General features: G+C 35.9%; 1 protein-coding gene across 3 annotated transcripts in view; it reads right to left on the bottom strand.

Annotated features, from left to right (window-relative positions):
* cacna1c (calcium channel, voltage-dependent, L type, alpha 1C subunit) overlaps nt 1-16,850 on the bottom strand; it is a 550,322-nt gene that overhangs the window by 345,908 nt on the left and 187,564 nt on the right. For all 3 annotated transcript variants that reach the window (XM_052030488.1, XM_052030489.1, XM_052030490.1), the window contains exon 5: nt 6,999-7,129. In XM_052030488.1, coding sequence (XP_051886448.1) covers nt 6,999-7,129 — 131 coding nt within the window. The remainder of the gene's footprint in view (nt 1-6,998; nt 7,130-16,850) is intronic.

The following is a 16,850-nucleotide window of genomic DNA, read 5'->3' as shown; positions in this document are numbered from 1 at the left end:
TGATAGAAAAGTAGAATACCAGAGTAATCTAGTGAGAAACTTAAAAACAGAAGGTAAAGAGTTCTATGGGTATTGGAAAGATAAAATACAGTTAACATGGGTCTCTTACAGGATGGGACAGGAAGAAGTTATATTGGGGTAAAAGGAAAATGCAAAGAAATTAAACATTTACTTAGAGTCTGTCTTCATGGAAGAAGATTCAGAAATCTTCATAGAACTAGTGAAGGGCCATAAGTCCAAAGTAAATGAGGAGCTTCAAAAAATTCCTTGAACAGAGATCCAGTGAATTCCCTTCTACCAATACCCGGCTGAACTTGTTCTCACAACTTTTTCAACTCCACTCACTTTCTCCAGAACAGAAATGTAAGATGGGAACTCATATGGTACCAGGCAATACCTGCCTTTTTTGTGGAAAACAGGGAACAGTCTTTGTTTCAAACTAGTTGGGGCCTTGTCCCTAAGCTCTTCTTCCAGTAGATCAATTACTGTATTGGTGCTGCTTCCTGCACTCATACAGAACTTGAGAATTTCATTATTTTTGTTGCTAATTTCCAACCAGCTCTCACATACACATAGCCTATCTGCGATTCTTCCTAGCCCTTTTGGAATTTCTCTGTTTCCATTTCAGGAAATAGGCTGCCAATAAACATCTGTTACAAGCCCATTGTTTCTTCTAAATCATGAAAGGCTCTCAGGGTGTAAATAAAGAGAAAGTACCCACAGTGGCAGTATGACAATGATACAAGGATGCAGATTTAAAATAGTTGGTAAAAGAACTACAAGTGACAAAAGGAAACATTTCTTTTCACACATTGAATTGTTGTGAGCTGGAATACACTGCCTTAAAGGAAGGTAGAATATTAACATTCAAAAGAGAACTGGATAATTAATGAAAGGATAAAAAACCTAAGAAGGCAAAATATCTTTGTATTATAGAACTGGAACAACGACATGAGCCAAAGGACCTCCTGTGCTGTGTTATTCAATGATCCTATGATTACAGTGTAATTTTCAAGGACCTCACAAATTTTGTCTTCAATACATTCCTCCGAATAGGAAACCTATTGGAGTAGCACTGTCAGTTAACTATTTTTGATCAACACCAGACTCAGTGTCTGAAGTTACAAATCTTGACAAGTGGAGTAACATTGTGAAATTATTTGTCTGAAATTTGTAAAACAAAAAATATGTTGCTAGCATGAAGCTCTCTGGTCTCCAGATGCCTGCAGAATTAATTGAGAACACATATAATGGAAGCATGGAGATTCATTGTACAGAGTCCAATTAGTATTGACATAAGTATGTGTTTCAAATATTAATTTCATTGGTAATAATGCCCACATAAGTGAATGACAAAAATAAGTTTAATTCCACATTCATGTGCTAATTGATCATCATTTGGGAATTATTTCTAACTATTTTGGCACACATCCATGAATGATTAGCTTAAATTTATGTACTCTACAAGCTGCCGAATACAAGTACTGATGCAGAAGAGTTGACCTTTTCAAAATATTTGGTTTGTATATACATCAGAAGTAACATATCAATTCAGCTTTGCACTGTGTGCATGTGTGTTTGTGGAAGGGACGAAGTAAGACACACTTCATAAATGATGTTGATTGGACCATTGTGAGGAATGTAAAGGAACATCTACCTCTAAAACCAAATGACCAAAAGGCACAGAAGATAAAGGAGGGAATATCAGAAGGTTAATATCATACTCTCCACATAACAGTACATAAGGAAGATCCTCTCTATTTGGATTTAGAACGTTGAGGAAAGAGATGGCCATGAATGTCAATACATTTACTGTATATGCTATTAATGACTTTGTACTCATGTGCAGTTCTGGAATTTCTATCCAAAGACCTCTCAGGATTTCTTTACGTTTGTCCAAGTGGATTAAATGAACATCTTTATTACATAACTAAGTTTATCAGATACAAGATGTATACTGAGTATATAATGAAAGAGAGCTGTATTCAACTATAAAACATAACAGTTGTGGGTGTTTAAAACAATTATCTGCAAAAACAGATTTAATAAAATCACGTGTCTTTTCTGGATTTCACTCAGCAAGGTATTTTGTTCTACTATGCCTAAGAAAAAATATGCATATTCTAACCATATAAATCTCAAATCATCCAGTTATATGAATTCAAGAATTAAAAGCTAGTATTGCTAACATTGTAAAAACACATTTCACTGATGTATGTGCTCTTTATCTGGATTGGATATGTGACCCCAGACCCACTGCATGGGATTTTATGCCCTTGCAATTTTAACCTCATGGTGCCTTTATTGAAAAGGAAGATCTTCATTAACTTACAACAGGTAATGTTAGCTCACTTAAATATTTTTAGTGTCTTACTACAACCACCAGCAGTTAACTTCTGTTCACAGCAAGATGTCTTAAGTCTGAAAAATCTTATGAGTCACTACGGCATGACACTCACATCTGCAATGGATACCACAATTAGACAAACAAAAAATGCTTTTGAAGATTCTCTCAGGAACGTCAATGTGTCCAAAAATGAACAAAATGACCAATGCCAATTTTTTCATCCTTGTTAGCTAGTTAAGACTACTGTGAGAGAGAATCAATAACATGCAATGTACTAGCTTCTGCTCATGGAAATTGGTGACTATTATCAAGACTCAGTTTCCAATAACGTACAACACAGTTATGCAAAGTGGTACCCATTTCAAACTGTTTCTGACAGCTTAAATAGGAAAGGTAATGCCAAAGATGTAGGTCCTCACAAGCAGAACAAAATGCAACATTCTTGGTAGGAGCATCATGGACAAAACATAGTAATTAAATTGATTTACAGGAAACGTTTCTGGTAAAGCCTCTGTTTTGAAAGGCTATCACAAACACCTGCAAGTCTGGTTACAAGAATAGATGGTTATCTATAATTGGATCTTTGAAGACATTGGCCTAGAAATACTTTACTATACTGTATGTAAAGATACTTTAAAGTGGCAGTGCACTGGGGATCCAAGCAAGTTTAGACTGAGGTATCAGAGCTTTGTAAACATTAGAAGTGGAAATCTGGCACCTTACATATGGTCGACTTAAAGTTATATTTTCTGCAAACAGGATTACATTTTAGGTAAAATTCTCAAATACCTCATAAAACTGCACTGCTCAGTAGAATTTCCAGCCCACAGCCCATTTGTAAAGTCCCTTTAGCTGGCATAGCACCAGTATTCATGCTTCATTGAATAGAAGCAAATGTTGGTGGGTCACTTGTTTTTCTGTCAAAATTCTGATGTTATACTCCCTCTAAAGAGACCACCAAATTCACAGAAACTAAGAATCCAATGACGCAATGTTTAGTCAAGTGTTGTTTAAAAGTTCCTCCTTTGTTTTGACTTTTAACACTTTTGTCATTGTCCTTGCTTTTAACAATTATTATCCCAGTTTTGAAATTCACCTACTGTCTAAACCCTATGCTCTGGAAACACCTCAATCATTCTCCCTCTTTCTTCTTCTGGCCATTACATGGCTCAGCACTAATTCTTCTGTTTATTAATGACCTATGATGTATTCTTGGACATTTTTGCTCTGTAAAAGGCACAATTTAAACACAAGCCCTTTGCCAATTTTGTGTTCACTTCAGAAGAGTTTGTCTTTAGGCAAGTTACACCTACTTACACTGCATATTATGAAATACACACAAATCATTAATGCAGACTTAACTACATAAACCTGTATGTGCTTTATCTAAAGTTCAGAAAAAAAAGACCCTAAATTGTTCATGTAAATAGGAAAAATGTTTAAACAATTTACATTATATCATTTGTATGTAATCAGATACCTAACAGGCAAGTGAGATGAGCGTAGATGGCCAAAATGGTCTGTATGATAGTGGTGGGCCAAAGGGCCATTTCTGTGCTGTACAACTCTATGACTGTAATGTTTAAAACTCGATCTAGAACCTTGCTTCAATTAAATAATTTAATTCTTAATTGCATTAAGTCCCCTTTCCCTTCTTGTTTCTTCTGAAAATGCAGCAATGATAACAGTCATAATATACTGATTTAAAGAAAATCCCAACTGTGGAGAGATGAAGAAGAATGGAAACCACAATGTAGCTACCACAGTCAATAACACGCAACAGTAAATACCATTTTATGTTCATGGTCTCTTTTACTGAGGCTTGTCAACCAAATCAACACTGAAAGATGATAAAAACATGAATGTAAAAACTGAAGGGGCAATCATCCTATGAGATAACCTGACACAAATGAATAAATTGTCAAATACAGAACCGGATTGGCTGAAATGTAAAGATAAGCAATCAAACCACCTTTACATTTGTCATTCAGAGATAAGTTCTCCATAAGATTTCTGAATATAAAAAAAAGTTACCACAATGTACAGAAAATAATGAAGGCTATTAGACAAATCTCAAGCAGTGATGATTTTGAGGACCAATTACTGTAATGTACTGAGATACACAAGCAAGCTATTAATTTGTGTCCATTTAGCTGTCCTCTTCTGTGGGCATTTTATTTAAATCTGGGTGGGTCATGGGTAATGGCAACTTATCCCAATTTAATCATTGGAATTGGGTGACTAGATACCAATTCAGAGTAATTGAGTACATTGAATAAATTTCCTTTACACTTGGAAATGGACAATCTTGTGGTTTCACTTATTTGCCTTTTCCTCATTTAGGAGAGATGTCTCTTTAACTCATTACTCATAATTTACTCACTAAAATATAAGAGGCCATTGTTCCTAACTCTTCACTAATGAGAATATTGATCACAGATAGTGAAGCAGACTTCATTTATTGAGGCAGAATACCTCTGGGTCAGTTGAAAGGAGTATTCACAGAATCACTGTGTTTTCATTTAAAGATATTTACAAGGTGCTTTAGTGCTGCCTTTAACATAAAATTGTATTAGAACTAGGATGGATAGAGGAAATAGTGGCACAAATGATGCCAAGTGAAGAATAATGGACAAACAAGAATGATTAGAAAACCTATAAGCCCAGGAGTATAGGAAGGGAGAACCTTATTGTAACTGGTAAAAAAATTAAACACATATCATTACCCAAAGACACAAAAGAATTGGCTTGAGCATTACCTAAAGGGGGAAAAGATAGGAACAGTGTAAACTAAGATGAAATATATTAGTCAGTGTAAAAAAAAATAGCCTGGTTCTTGCAGCAATAATGACATCAACACCACTGGTGTTTGCCAGCAATACTCGATTTGATTGGCAGAGGCCTCACGGTTTGGATGTATGCATATCCCTAACGTCTTATCAGTGAATAAAGTCTCCTCTGCAACTTGGGCTATTTGCAACCTTCTCCAATCACTTCAAAGGAAATTATTTGACTGCAAGAAATTTCTGTTATTTACAAACTAGACTCACTGTTCAATCCCCTAAAAATGTTGCACTTTATTACAAGGTCTATATACATTTTTAATGGCATACTGAACTCTAATTATTATGTAGCAAGCTTTCTGGCCTCCCCAGAATGGCTCAAACAAGCTAAATGTACACATTTACATTGTAATTCCCTCACACAAATATTTCAAAATATGAGGAACATTAAAATAAACAAAAATTTAAAGGCGTGTATTTATGATAGTTCAAGCTTCTATCTAAATGACATGCAAAGGTTCTAATTTTTATTTAGCATTTAAAAAATTGGTTAAAAATTGTGCTGTTCCTTTTCTGGCTTGTGTCAGTGAGAATTCTTTAATGTGATTTGAGTGATCCCAGAGTATCAAAAGTTGATAAAGATGAAGTCCCACCACAGAGACTTTCTTCTGAGTCAGCAATGAGTTTTGTTTTTACTTACAGCGTGGTAACAGGCCATTCTGGCCCAACGAGTTTGCGCCGCCCATCTTAAACCCCAAATTAACCTACCCGTACGTCTTTAGAATGTGGGAGGAAACCGGAGTTCTGTTATTTTGCCAAAGACTGGTTATTCTGCACCAATTGAAAGGTTATTGGGATATTGACGTTTACATCTAGAGAGCCAGAATGAAGGAACTTTTGCTGCAGTTGTACAAAGTGACAATTTTACTGCTGATTGAGGTGTTTTGGACAAAGGTACATTGATTTCAGAGAAGTCCATTCAGGAGAGGATAGGACATCTCTTCACACAAAGGGCAAATAAAAAGCAACTGATGCTAGCTTAATTAATAATTTTAAATCTGAAACCTATAGATTATTGATATCCAAGGATATTAAGGGATGTGGAAGCAAGATGTGTGGAAATGGTTAAAAGTGTGATTAGCCTTGATCTCACTGAATGGCAAAACAGGCTCAAGGAGCTGAATGCTCCTATTCCTATGTCCCATTTATACTTCAAATGAAAAAAAGAAATAGGGAAGGTATGCCCTTGTGAAGATCATGATTCAACAAAAGAAACTGTACATTATGCTAAGGAATGTAACGATTATGATACAGCAAAACAAACAGTTGTGCTCACCAAAGTTGCTCTCTTCTGGTCATTAAAGTGATTCTTATATTGAATCCAGATCTTGGGTGTGCTGCTTGTCAAAATAACCATTTTTTGCTTCCTCCCTACAGTGGTAATGTATTGGGAACTTTCTTATTTGTGGGAAACAGATTTACCTTTCCTTATCCACAGTTTTTCTATCAAAACTTGGACTAGCCTTGTGACCCATTTCTGAGTTCACAAATTATTCTGCCAATTGTTTAATGCAAACACATTTTAAATAGATCTCTGAACTTTTACTGCACTACCAGCTGAAAAGTAGGTGGACTGACTCATTTACTTAGCAGTTTGCCAATCTGATGTAAGTGAAGCATTGGTTCTCAAACTATTAACTTAACAAGATTGACGTGTATCCTGAAACTTACACCCAGTTAAATTCTCCAATGTTTGCTTTTATTTGAGGTTGTAGATTTACTTTACAAATATATCAAAACACAATGAAATTCAAATTACACAGACTCGAATCCTATATTTTGTAACTCTACATTATTGAAATACTTACTAGGAACCCCAGACACTAGGCGTAATGGTCGTAGGACTCTGAATGCTCTTAGAGCCTTGACATCAAATCCAGCAGATTTACCTCCAATTGGGTTAAATCCCTCTGCTTGTTCTAAAATAGCACTAAAAAGCCTATAAGAAAAAAAAGAAGGCATCCTTTATCAAGAACATTGTTACACAAATGACCAATCCATTTTGCTTTTGCTTTGTTTTGTTTTGATTTGTTCATATAATTTAATCAATTGTGGTCAGAAGGAAAAATGTGCTTTTTTGAAGTGTCTATAGCACTTCACTGGAGTAACACAGGTCCATGACATCCAATTTGTGTTCAACAAGGCCCTTTAAAGAACAATCAGATTATAACTGGAGAAAACATGTTAATTATGTTGATTGTGAGGTAATGATTAGCTGGAGTATTCCAGAGAACACTCTTGCGCTTCTTTGTATAGTGCTATGGGACTTCTTGCAGTCTCCTAACAACAAACAGGACATTAGTTAATGTCTCATCCAAAAGATAGTATTTCCAACTGTGCAGTATTCACACAGGACAAGATAGTCAACTTGATTTTATACTCAAGTTTCTGAAATATGATTTTAAATCATAATCTTCTAGCTGAGAGACTGTAGTTAAGAAGTTGCTTCACTACATTTTAATGATGTTAAAACAGGTCTGTCACCAAAATACTTTTTAGAAGTACCATAAACAGTGCAGTTGGGTTTACCTGTGAGATGCTGCAGCTGTGTCAATTTCAACTATTTCAACAAGTTCCACTATCTTGATTTAATGCAAGTTCTCAGATACGGCATTTAGCCAAGTAGTATGACCTTGGCAGTAATCCTTAACAGGAGATATTATAATACAAACAGTTCTCTTCCAGCTATTGGAGAGGGATGCTAATTAATGAAATGTAATGATGGTGTCACTGGAAGAGTGTTCCCAAAAGTCAGAGGAACCCAGACAAGCTGGTGAAGAATTGTGGCCCCAAAGGGGTATGTTTTATTTGTTAGAGCGCTATGCAGACTGTCCAGTGCTACTAGTCAGTCATTTCTGACAAAAATTTTCCAGGGAAGTCCCTGTAAGAAATGAGTTGCATTGGTATGGTCCATGAATGCCTAGTCTTTGGGAAAGCCTTCAAAACAGGCAAGTCTCTGTGGACACTCTTCTTGCCCTGTGAAGCAAAAGTCTACTTAACTATGCAACTTGGTTGACTTTACCAATACAACCGTTAGCAACAAACTGTAAGATGTAGCAAAGATCAACAACTGAAGCCTGGAATGATCCTGAAGCTAAGAAGCTGAAAGTGATTGTGAACCTGACTTCCATAGGCAAAGCAGGATAAGCACACATCTGGCACTGTATCTGAGTTCACAGGATACAGATCTCTGAGGATAAAGAATGGAGATTAAGAAAGCACTATTTCAGGGGAAATAGGTTAGTGAAGCTGGTCATTCTGGGAGTTATAAAATCTGGTTTGTCCGGTTAACTTTTGTGTGAAATGCTGAACAAATTCACCAAGACTTCAGAGATCCAAAATCATGATTATTTAATCAAATGGCTCCTTTTTCTTTTCTTTTACAATATTTTTATTAAATCCATGAAAAAAATACAGATTACATGCATCAAGAAAGAGTAAAAATACTACTGAATACATTGTGTTAAATCATACTTAAGATCACAATACTCTAAATTAATAATCACATGTAATAGTTAGTTAATAAAGGAAAAAAAATTGAAATATTTTATTATAAAAAAAATCTACTCCCACTACCAAAAACCGAAGCTGTTTGATGGAAAAAACAAGGAAAAACCCTTAAAACGTAACAATGCCAGCCAATATCTGCATTTTAGTCTCCAAATCAGAGATTTTGAAAATAATTGAAAAAAGGTCCCCACAAGGTTTGAAAGTCTAAGTTAGATTAAAAAAACTGAACAACGAATCTTCTCTAGATTCAGGTATGACATAACATCCCATAACCATTGAGCATGAGTAGGCGGAGTAACTTCCTTCCATTTAAGCAATACAGCTCTCCTGGCTATAAGAGAAATAAAAGCCAGAATGTGTAAATCAGAAGCCTTCAAAGTTATATCTTTTTCTCCAAGGATGCCAAATAATGCAGTCAAAGGATTAAATTTAAAATTTATTTTGAAAAGTACAGAAAAAGTTTGAAAGACCTCTGACCAATATTTTTTTAAGACTCTCACACGTCCAGAACATGTGAATTAGAGAAGCCACTTCGTTATTACATTTGTCACAGTAAGAAGATATATCGGAATAAAAACAGGACAGTTTATCTTTAGACAAGTGAGCTCTATGGACCACTTTAAATTGAAGGAGAGAATGACGGGCACGTAATGACAAAGTATTAACCAATTTGAAAATTTCATTCCAAGTTTCCTCAGAAATTGACATCTGCAAATCTTGTTCCCAAGTGTTTTTAATTTTATCTAATGACACCTTACTCATTCCTAGTAATCTGTCATAAATATTAGATATTGAGCCATCATGAAAGGGTTCCAAATTAAAAATTACATCTAAAATTTTTTTTATCAGGATTCAAAGGAAAAGAGTGTAATTGAGATCGAAGAAAATCTCTAATTTGTAAATATCAGAAAAAATGAGTTTTTGGTAAATTATACTTGGTAGACAATTGTTCAAACGAAGAAAGGTTTCCTCCAACAAACAGATCCTGAAAACAAGTAATGCCTAATTTGTCCCACTCTTTAAAAACTACATCGGTCATAGAAGGTTTAAAAAATAATTAGAGAAAATGGGACTGGACAAAGAAAAACTCAATAAACCAAAATATTTTCTAAATTGTAACCAAATTCTCAAAGCATGTTTAACTACTAAATTATGTTAGTTTATTTAATGATATTGGAAGTGAAGAACCAAGCAGAGAAATATTAGAAAATTTTTTAACAGAGTTAACTTCCGAAGAAACCCATACTGGACAAGCCTCTTGATTAATGCAATGTAACCAAAATGTAAGATTTCGTATATTGACTGCCCAGTAATAAAATCTAAAATTAGGTAAGGCTAGACCTCTGTTCCTTTTAACCTTCTGAAGGTGAACTTTATTTAGTCTAGGATGTTTATTATTCCATATATAGGAAGACATAATTGACTCAAGAGAGTCAAAGAAAGGCTTAGGAATAAAAACAGGTAAAGCCTGAAATAGACATATAAATTTAGGTAAAATATTCATTTTAATAGCATTAATTTGGCCAATCAATGATAGAGAAAGGGGAGACCAACTTGATAAAACCCTTTTCACATAATGCAGTGAGGTGAAAAAAATTTCTTTAAATAAATGTTTATAATTTTTAGTAATTGACACCCCCAGATAGGTAAAATGATTTCTTACAATTTTAAAAGGAATGTTAACATCAAATGGTACCAGGTTATTCAGAGGAAAAAGTTCACTCTTGTGTAAGTTCAATTTGTAGCCTGAAAAATGACTAAAGCGAGAAAGTAAAGAAAGCATAGGAGGTGACGAGGCTTCAACATTAGATATAGAAAGTAATAGATCATCAGCATATAAAGAAACTTTGTGGTTAATACCTCTTCTGGAGATACCAAGGATATCTCTAGATTCTCGGAGAGAAATAGCCAAAGGTTCTAAGGCCTAATCAAAGAGCAAAGGGCTCAAAGGACATCCCTGTCTGGTTCCACGTTGAAGTTTAAAAAATTTAGAATTTTGAAAATTAGTAAGAACTCGAGCAGAAGGGGATAAATAAAGTAATTTAATCCATTGGATAAAATCAGGCCCAAAATTAAATTGCTCTAAAGTTTTAAACAAGTAATTCCATTCAATCCGATCAAAGGCCTTCTCAGCATCTAGAGATATCACACATTCTGATGTTCCCTTAGAGGGAGAATAGATAATATTCAGTAAATGATGAATATTAAAATGAGAATATGGATTTTTAATAAAACCAGTCTGATCATTGGGTATAATTGAAGGTAAAATATTTTCCAATCTATAAGCTAGAACTTTAGATAAAATTTTAACATCCACATTAAGTAGCAAAATTGGTCTGTACGAAGCACGTTCTATTGGGTTCTTATTTTTCTTAAGAATAAGTGAAATAGAGGCTTCATAAAAAGATTGTGGTAGTCCATCCAATTTAAAAGAATCCGAAAAAACAGCACATAAATGAGGTATAAGCAAAGAGGAGAAGGCCTTATAGAATTCTCCAGGAAATCTATCAGGAACCAGAATCTTTCCAGAATGTAAAGATCGCACAACCATGGCAATTTCCTCGTATGTAATAGATTGATCCAACTGTTCTCGGTTTTCAGTAGAAAGTATAGGAATGTTTAATTGGTCAAAGAAACTATTCATAACAGTATTATTTTTAGGAAAATTAGAATTGTAAAGTTTATAATAGAATTCTCTAAAAGTATCATTTATTTCTAAAAGATCAGTTGTCCTCTCGCCATTGGCTTTCGAAATTTCTTTAATTTGCCGTCCAGCTCTGGAGATTTATAATTGGTTAGCCAGTAATTTACCTGTTTTATCACCATGAATATAAAATTGACTTTTATCTTTTAAAAGTTGGCTTTCAATTGGATATGTTAAAAGAAGATCATATTTAGTTTTAATTTCAACTTGCCTTTTATATAAAGCTGGATCTGGATCCAAAGTGTATTTTTGATCTAATAGTTTCAGCTGATCAACTAGACTAGCTCTTAGTATTTTTCCTAATGCTTGCCATGTAAGAAATAATTTGACCTCTACTAAAGGCTTTGAAAGTATCCCAAACGATAAGACTAGAAATCTCTTCCGACGAATTCTCTTTAAAAAGAGTAATTTGTTTCTCCATAAATTTTAAAAAGTTTTTTATCAGATAACAAGGTTAGGTTAAAACGCCAAAATCTGTTTGTCTGTGGGAGCCCAGGGAGATTTAAAGATAGAAGCATAGGAGCATGATCTGAAAGAACAATCTCTTTATAGTCACAGGATCAAACTGATGAAATCATTTGATTATCAATAAAAAAGTAGTCAATCCTGGAATATGTATGGTGAACATGAGAGAAAAAGCAATATTCCTTATCTTCTGGGTGCAAAAAATGCCAGGCGTCAATGACACCAGTTTTCATTAAAAACGATTGAAGAAATAAAGCTGATTTATTAGGAGCAGCTAATTTAGTGGATGACCTATCTAATTTAGGATCTAACCAGCAAGTAAAATCTCCTCCTAACACCAAAGAGTAAAAATTCAAATCTGGTAGGAGTGACAAAAATCGTTCAAAAAATCCTGGGTCATCCGTATTTGGAGCATAAATATTAGCCAGTACCATTGGTCTATTATTTATTTTCCCTGATATTATAATGAAACGACCATTAGTATCAGTTATTACCTTATGTTGATCAAATGAAACTGTCTTATCTATAAGAATTGAAACCCCTCTAGACTTAGCTTGAAAAGAAGAATGAAATTGGAGTCCATTCCATTGATAAAAAAAATGTGAAATATCACAGTTACGAATGTGAGTTTCTTGTAAAAGGATAATAGAGGCTTTGAGTTTTTTAATATAGGCAAAAATCTTATTTCGCTTCAAAGGATGATTTAAGCCTTTCACATTGAAACTAAGTAAATTAATAACTCGATCCATTATAATATTATTTAAATTTAGGTAAAAAAATAATGAGCAAACCATTGGAATGTACCAGCAAAAAGTACTACAGTAGAGGTACAAATAAGGTAACTAAGCAGCAGATTTGCCTGACAGCCCAGAACAGGTTCCCAGGAAAACCCCCCACCCCCCTCCCAACACCCAAAGAAAACAAGCCAGCTAAGAAGCAGCTGGCACCTACCTAAAGACAGTATAACCCCAATAATCTCTGCTCAATAACTTCAAGGTTAGTAAAATTCCAACCCAGACATAACGATAAGATAAACAAAGAAACCACAGTTACAAACGTAAAAAAAACGTGTTCTTAGTTCAACACAGCTTTTACATGTTGCATTTTTATTTCAAACTGTATTAAAAAAAGAACAAAACAAAAAAGAATCAAAAAACATAATCATCCCAAGTATAAGTAAGTGATTACTAGAAAAAAAACGAAAGAAAAATAGAAAACAGAGAATGTTCATAATGAGGAATATGAAATCATTCAGTGGGAGTTTCCAGAAAAATCTGGGCTTTTTCGGACGATCGAAACCATTTTTGTGAGCCATTTTTCAGTATGATCCTGAGTCTGGCAGGGAAGCGCAGTGACAGCTTATACCCTTTCTGTTACAGATCCGACATAACCTTTTTAAATTTAACCTGTTCCTTCGTAACCTCTGGTGGGTAATCTTCAATGATTCTGATCTGACAATCTTGATAGTTAATCATTCCTCTACGACGTGCTTCCCGAATTTGAAGCTCCTTAGTTTGAAAGTCACGGAGAGAGATGAGAATTGATCTGGGTTTGACTTGCGTCAGAGGTTTAAAGGTATTCTGTGTGCACGATCAATCTTAGACAAAGATTCCAGAATACCAGGGAATAACTGAGCCAAAAACTTTGCAAAGAATTCGGTAGGTTGGTTACCTTCAGTCTTTTTTGGTAATCCTAGAATTCGAAGATTGAATCTTCTGCTCCTGTTTTCTAAGTCAGTAGTCTTCAGCTTTAATCTTTCATTGTCTTTGGTTTGCTTTTTACCAAGGTTCTGTAAGTCATCACTTTTCCCATCCAAAACCGAAAGAGAGGCTTCGTTCACTTCAATTCATCCTTCATGATCTTCCAGGCTTCTTTGAAAAGAATCGAATTTGGCATTAAGTTGTTGAAGCTGCTCAAAAATAGCTTCCAGAGTTGCAGGAGGAACATCTTCCTTAGTGGTTTTCATAGCCTTAGCACCTCTTGTATTCATAATAAGATAAAATCACATTTAAATTTACTACCGAGGATGAAAAGGAAGGATTTCAAATCAGGTTTAAGGGGTTAGATATAGTGAGTAGCAGCAAATAGCTGTTACTCCATCAATGGCCAGCAGAGACTCCCAAATGGCTCCTGCAGACAGTCTCTGAAAGCTTCTGCAAACAATGTTGCAATCCAGTAAATGGTACTATCTGAAACTAGGTTAGCAGCCTTAAGCATTAATACACTTTTTCTAACAATACTACTACATTAGTCACTACTAACTTAAAAGAATACAACAGGTAGACATATTTCATATATTTATTAATTTACAATTTCAGCTGCACCACAGATATTTTCACTCTCTGGGGCCTTCTCAGTTGTAATACTGTGATTGAAGTCTCTCTCGTGTCTACTCTGAATGCTGATTAACTAACTTCTTTTTGTTTTACTATGGCATCACCTTCTAGCTCATCTTATGACCCATGACTATTGGTCTTCAATTCTTGCATCATGATAATCATATGCGAAGAAAAGAAGAGGCAAGGCATGGTTTGGGGGGGGTAGGGGGTTGTGGGGATTACTTAAAGTGGGAGAATTCAATGTTCATGCCGTTAGGTTGTAAGATCCCAAGACGGAAAATGAGGGGTTGTTCCTCCACTTTGCGCTTGGACCTCCTGGCAGTGGAGGAGGTCAAGGACTGACATATCTGTGATGGAGTGGGAGGGGGAGTTGAAGTGACTGGCAATGGGGAGATGTAGATCGCAGTTACAGACAGAGCACAGGTGTTCTGCAAAATGGTCACCTAGTCTGTGTTTGGTCTTGCCAATGTAGAGGAGGCCACACTTGTAACACTAAATGCAGTAGGTGATATTAGGGGAGGTGCAGCTAAATCTCTGTCTTACCTGAAAGGACTGTTTGGGTCCCTTGATGGAGGTAATGTAGAGGCAGGTGTTGCACCTATGGCGGGGGCAGTGGAAAGTCCCCAGGGTGGGAATGGGATGGGGGGGGAAGGAAGTGTGTACTAGGGAGATGTGGAGAGAGCAGTCCCTGCGAAAGGCAGAAAGGGATGGGGAGGGGAAAACATGCTTGGTGGTGGGGTCCCATTGGAGATGGCTGAAGTGGTGGAGAATGATGTGTTGGATACGTAGGCTGGTAGGATGAAATGTGAGGATCCTATCCCTGTTGGGTCTGGGAGGGGTGGGGGTGAAAGCAGAGGTGCGGGAAATGGCAGAGACGTGGGTGAGAGCTCTTTCAACCACAGTAGGGGGAAAGCCATGGTTAGTAAAGAAGTTGGACACCTTGGATGTCCTGGAGCGGAAAGCCTCATCACTGGGAGCAGATGTGGTGAAGGCGAAGAAACTGAAAAAATTGCACTTTTCAATCCTTGCAATTTCCTCCTTTTTTTCTGCTTGTCGTAGAACTGGCTGCATTTGCCTGTCATCACTTTTTCTTTCCCTTTTTTGTATTACATTAAACAGACCATACCAACATTAGCAACACATCACACAAAGAAGCTTAATCTCACTTTAATTCTCCCATTATTTCAAACTATCAGAGAAATTCCCCTTGTTCTACCCATCACCCTCCCCATCTTCTGTGGTACCTCGATTAACTTGTTTCTCTCTTTCTCTGGTCTAATGAAGGGTTTTGGAGCTGAAATGTTAGGTGTTTTTCTTTCCACAAAGCTGCCTGATCTACTGAGTTTTTCCAGCATTTTCTGTTTTCAATAACACTGGTGTACAGTTAAAAGTTGGCTTTATCAGCAATATTTTGTCCATTTCTGGGTGCTTTAGTGCCTGTCAGAAACACCAACTCCTGACTTTTAAGATGATTTTCATTTGCTCTAGAACTTTTTGGTATTAACATCAAAATTCCCCACATTTCAACAGTGATAGAGCAGCATGCAAAATTAATCTCAATAGTTTGAAAAGTAGTGACTCTTATTTACTCAAAGGACAATCAGATTTTACCAATCCCATTTGACCTTTGAAACTGTGTTATTTAATTGGTCTACATTAAACTTCATTCTTTGTCCTCACTGAGATCCGTGACCTTGTATCATCTCAAATATAATATGGACTACTTTTGCATTGGAGATCATGGTAAGTCTCAGCTTCTAAGCCTTATAATCATTCCATACTGCTGTTGCTGATCTCTGCCACATCACAACAGCCTGCTATTCACTTTTGCACTGGGAATGTCACCCAAACTCCATGCCTCACTTCTACTTTTCCTTCAGCTTACAAGAGCAGTCAGAGTGGGGTTCAGTGATTTGTCTGTCCGTCATTCATTGACTGCACCTGTTTTACTCCTTACAGAAACCTTCCTAGAAAGCTACCACCAGGAACACTGGAGGGTCTCCACTGATCCCTTGCACAGAGTGTATGCCTTCTGGGGCTACTGTTCTTTACCAGCTTATCAAGCTCCCTTTGACCCTCTGGGAGAACTCTCCCACCCTCTCACTACATCATCCATCAAGAAGCAACAATCTGCTGAGGCTAGAAGTCTCTTTAAGAGCTGCCTACAGACATCACACTTGCCAGGCTAAATGTTAGCAACTACAAGAACTTGAAATAGACTATTAGAAAGTGACACGGTGCAATGAAACACATCAAGCCCTATTCTCTGAATGTCACAATTGAAGATCTTGATCTATATGGGACTTTCATGGACAGAGGTGACCCACAATGCTGTTAGATAGCTAAAGCATGTAGTATTTGGTTAAAACAGAGGAAGGACATTTTTTCTCCCTTGTAATTGAAGTTATACCACATGGATCATCCCATTAATCATCATACTAAAGACAAAATTAATTTTTAGGATGATAAATGAATTGAAAACATGTGGACGGTCCTGCTTAGAATTCAATTTGGGACCTTTCTAATTTACACCTATATTGCTCAATTAAATAAATTTCATCCCCCAAAATTAACTTGAATAGAACAGAAAAATTAGAGGACACTATTTTATCCCAAATGAAAAACATATTAAAATTGCATTA

The sequence above is a fragment of the Pristis pectinata genome, chromosome 15 (genome assembly GCF_009764475.1).
Source record: "Pristis pectinata isolate sPriPec2 chromosome 15, sPriPec2.1.pri, whole genome shotgun sequence".
NCBI lineage: Eukaryota > Metazoa > Chordata > Chondrichthyes > Rhinopristiformes > Pristidae > Pristis > Pristis pectinata.
Note: the sequence above shows the minus strand (reverse complement) of the source record. Positions and strands in the feature narration are given on the sequence as shown.